This window comes from Haplochromis burtoni, unplaced genomic scaffold (genome assembly GCF_018398535.1).
Source record: "Haplochromis burtoni strain Fernald_Lab_line unplaced genomic scaffold, NCSU_Asbu1 Contig_236, whole genome shotgun sequence".
NCBI lineage: Eukaryota > Metazoa > Chordata > Actinopteri > Cichliformes > Cichlidae > Haplochromis > Haplochromis burtoni.
This window is the reverse complement of record NW_024582597.1, coordinates 199,556-203,398: the sequence shown is the minus strand read 5'-3', so window position 1 is coordinate 203,398 and position 3,843 is coordinate 199,556. Positions and strand designations below refer to the sequence as shown.

The 3,843-nt window shown below is 41.2% G+C and overlaps 1 protein-coding gene across 5 annotated transcripts in view; it reads left to right on the top strand.

Annotated features, from left to right (window-relative positions):
- LOC102309241 (protocadherin alpha-C2) overlaps positions 1 to 3,843 on the top strand; it is a 44,457-nt gene that overhangs the window by 33,850 nt on the left and 6,764 nt on the right. For 3 of the 5 annotated variants that reach the window (XR_006055161.1, XM_042226951.1, XM_042226954.1), the window contains one exon: positions 477 to 1,748. The exons of 1 other annotated variant lie outside the window; for it this stretch is intronic. Coding sequence is in view for 3 of the 4 variants with exons in the window: in XM_042226951.1 (XP_042082885.1) it covers positions 477 to 1,723 (1,247 nt within the window). In the remaining variant the exon portion in view is untranslated. The remainder of the gene's footprint in view (positions 1 to 476; positions 1,749 to 3,843) is intronic. One more of the 5 variants, XM_042226953.1, reaches the window with a different exon arrangement.

Here is a 3,843-nt window from a genome sequence, read left to right as displayed (position 1 = left end):
TCCCACCCGCACAGGTACAGCCAGCATCATTGTTCGCGTGCTTGATGTCAACGACAACGCCCCTTCTTTTGAAAAAGCAAAATATGTCGTAGATGTGATGGAAAACTCTCCAGTTGGCAGTCTAGTAATTAAACTTAATGCCACTGATTTAGATGAAGGATCCAATTCTGAGATTGTTTATTCATACAGTTTGTATACATCAGAAAGGACCCAAAAGATGTTTAACCTCAATCCAGAAAATGGTGAGATCAGAGTCAAAGAGATGATAAATTATGAAGATTTAAAACTTTATGAAATGGAAATTATAGCCAGTGATAAGGGCCCTAACTCAGTATCTGGACAGTGTAAACTTACAATACAGGTGACAGATATGAATGATAATCACCCAGAAATATCAATTAAATCATTTCAGAGTCCAATAAAAGAAGACACACCCACAGACACAGTGATAGCTGTAGTTAGTGTCAGTGATAAAGATTCAGGTGATAATGGAATAGTTGATCTTCATATTCCAGATAATATGCCTTTCAAACTGAGGGAGTCCTCTGATAACTATTATGAATTAGTAGTGTCGGAGCCATTAGACCGTGAGAAGGTGCCAGAATATGACATCACTTTCACTGTGACAGACAGAGGCTCTCCTCCTTTATCTGACAATGAAACTATGACTTTAGAGCTGCTGGATGTTAATGACAATGTCCCACAGTTCCCCCAGTCATTTTATACTATACGTGTCATGGAGAATAACGCACCTGGGGCCTTGCTCAGCTCACTCACTGCCTTTGACCCCGACCTCCATGAAAACCAGTATCTAGTTTATTTCATAATAGAGAAGGAGATAGCCAACACATCCATGTCCATGCTGTTCTCCATCAATCCAGAGAACGGTAATCTTTACGCACTCAAAACCTTTGATTATGAGATTGAGAAGGAGTTTCTGTTCCACATCGAGGCCAGAGACTCTGGCTCTCCTCCTCTCAGCAGTAACGTGACCGTCCACATCATTATTGTGGACCAGAACGACAATGCTCCTGTTATTGTGTCTCCGTGGCGTGCACACGGCTCTGTGGTGGAGGAAAAGATCCCCAGATCCACTGATAAAGGATCCCTGATTGCCAAGGTGATAGCGTTAGATACAGACTCTGTGCACAACTCTCGGATCACCTACCAGTTTCTACAGGTGACTGACGCCACCTTGTTCAGTCTGGACCAATACAATGGAGAGATCCGGACTATGAGGATGTTCAGTTACAGAGATCCACGCCACCAGAGACTTGTTGTTGTTGCCAAGGACAATGGAGAGCCTGCTCTCTCTGCTACAGTCACCATCAAGCTGACCACAATGGAGACTGCTGTTAAAGCCTACTCTGACATGACTGAGGAGCCTCTGGAATATGACATCTTCTCAGACATCAACCTGTATTTGGTCATCGGTCTGGGCTCGGTGTCGTTTCTGCTGCTCATCACCATATTGGTCACCATCGTGATCAAGTGTCAGAAACCCAAGCCCAGCAAAGCAGCTCCTCCCTCCAGGAACAGTGTGATCAGTGAGAGGAACTCCACCATCGCAGACTCCACTCTGGTCTCCAACGATGCCTACTGGTACAGTCTGTTTCTAGCAGAGACCAGGAAAGGAAAGCTGGTGGTTAGACAGACCTCTGCCAAAGGGCTCCAGGTACATTGTGTCCAGCATACCGAGAGGGACAGGACTGACAGACACTAGTGACTCAGCAGCTTCTACTCTGCAGGTAAGAATATAATAAACAGATAGGTTTTTCTTCTTTTCCCCCCCAATTATTGACATCTATGGTTTCTCCAGTGTTCACTGAATCATTAATTCAGCTTTGGAATTTGAATCCATCCCAGTCCAGTCAGTTTACTTACATCTACTGACCTCTATTTGTTTTTTAATTGCTATATTTGGTATTTGGGTTAATAAGCAAATCAGAGTTTCTCTCCATCATCATTAGTGTGGTCAAAGGAATAACTTTGTTAATCTGACTAGATATCTACTAAAGGATTATTTGTTGGGAAGAATGAAAAATAACTTATTGTTCAACTGTACATTTTGTGCGTACAGTTCTTTTTTTTTTTCCCGAAAAAAAGAAAAGATAAGAAAATACTACATAGTCAGTTCAAGCGTTCAAATAAATATGTTAATAATCGAGCATGCACAAACATTTAAGAACGAAAACCTTTATATATACACACGCACTGAAACTGTACATAAACAGACATGCTTGGTGTGTTTGTTTAGTTTTGTTGACTGGTCTGATCACTAACTGGCACTTACTTTTCTGTATTTGGCTGAAATTCTTCTTTTTCTTCTTCTTCTTCTTATTATTATTATCTTAACTCTTTCCATTGTCTCTTTGAGATCACACTATATCGAGTAGCTTGCCTAACTTTTATGTGTAAAGTAGCAGGCAGGCATTGTGTACCTTGCCTATAGCGAGAGCAAACAGTCTTTAGGTGAGTGTGACAAAGACCCGGGTGATGCATACAGTTTATTAAATCGCAATAAAGCTTTATGGCACAAAACATGTAATATAATTTTAGCGCCGTTTCAAAAATAGATGTCTTGCAATTAAACCGGCCTTTATATCATTCCTTAGGCAATGAAAACAGACAGAAAGGACGGGAAAATCGGTAGCACATCATAAGAGAGTAACTGCCATTCGCAATGCGCAGTGATACATTTGATGCCATTACTTGTCCAGTACTGTTTCATGCATCAGCACAGGAAACCTCGCACTCCGACAGGCAAACGGGATACTGTGTTACAAACTCGCTGTTTTCCTCATGATAATTGCGTAATAAAGAAAAAAAGTGCATGGAGAAATGGAAAGATGCCAAAAACTGGGAAGTACTTCGTGTGCATTCACTAATTCACGTCCCAGTTCGCATCAGCAACTTCTTAAACGGGAATTGAGACGCCCTGATTCTGTTGTTATTTAATGAAAACAACTGTATTTTATTTTTATGTTTTTTTTTTTTATTGAAAAAGTTGCGCAATTGTTTCCGTCGCTGTTTTGCAGAAAAACACACCCATTAGTGAGGTCATCGATTTCACGTAAATTTATTGGAGGAAGGAGAATAGGTGGTCCCATTTAAAATGTACGTCATTCGTGAGGAAGAAACATTTTCTCTGATGTTGTCCGTTTCGTGTGTTTAGTCAACAAGAGGACGATTTACCTGCGTTTCCGCACATTTCAAGGTGTTTCAGAGTTACGGAAGCTTCACGATGATGCACCATCTCAAACAGTCATGCGGGACAGGGTACGTTTCCCTGATTTTCTTTCTTTCTGCTATCGTGAATACTGCGTCTTCAATCACCCATTATTCTATTCCTGAAGAAATGGAGGAAGGTTCTGTTGTTGCAAATCTAGCAACCGACCTGAGGTTAGATGTGACGACGCTGAATGAAAGAAAAATGCGCGTGGATGTAGTAGCTAACAAAAAATACCTCGACATTAACAAGGTAACGGGGGAGCTGTACATTTTAGAAAGGATTGACCGTGAGTTTTTCTGTCCATCGAAGACAACATCATACTGCGTTCTTAAATTAGACGCTACTATCGAGAATCCTGTGCGGATGTTTAATATTGAGGTGGAAATAACGGACATTAATGACAACGCTCCACATTTTCGGAGGGGGACGATGCATTTGGACATTTCTGAATCAAGTCCAGTGGGGGAGAGATTCTCACTGAACAATGCTGCAGACCCAGATGTTGGAACAAATTCTGTGAAAAATTACCATCTGAGCTCAAGTGAACATTTCTCAGTTGAAATTCAGACCGGGAGAGACGGGACAAAGTTTGCAGACTTGATTTTAAAAAA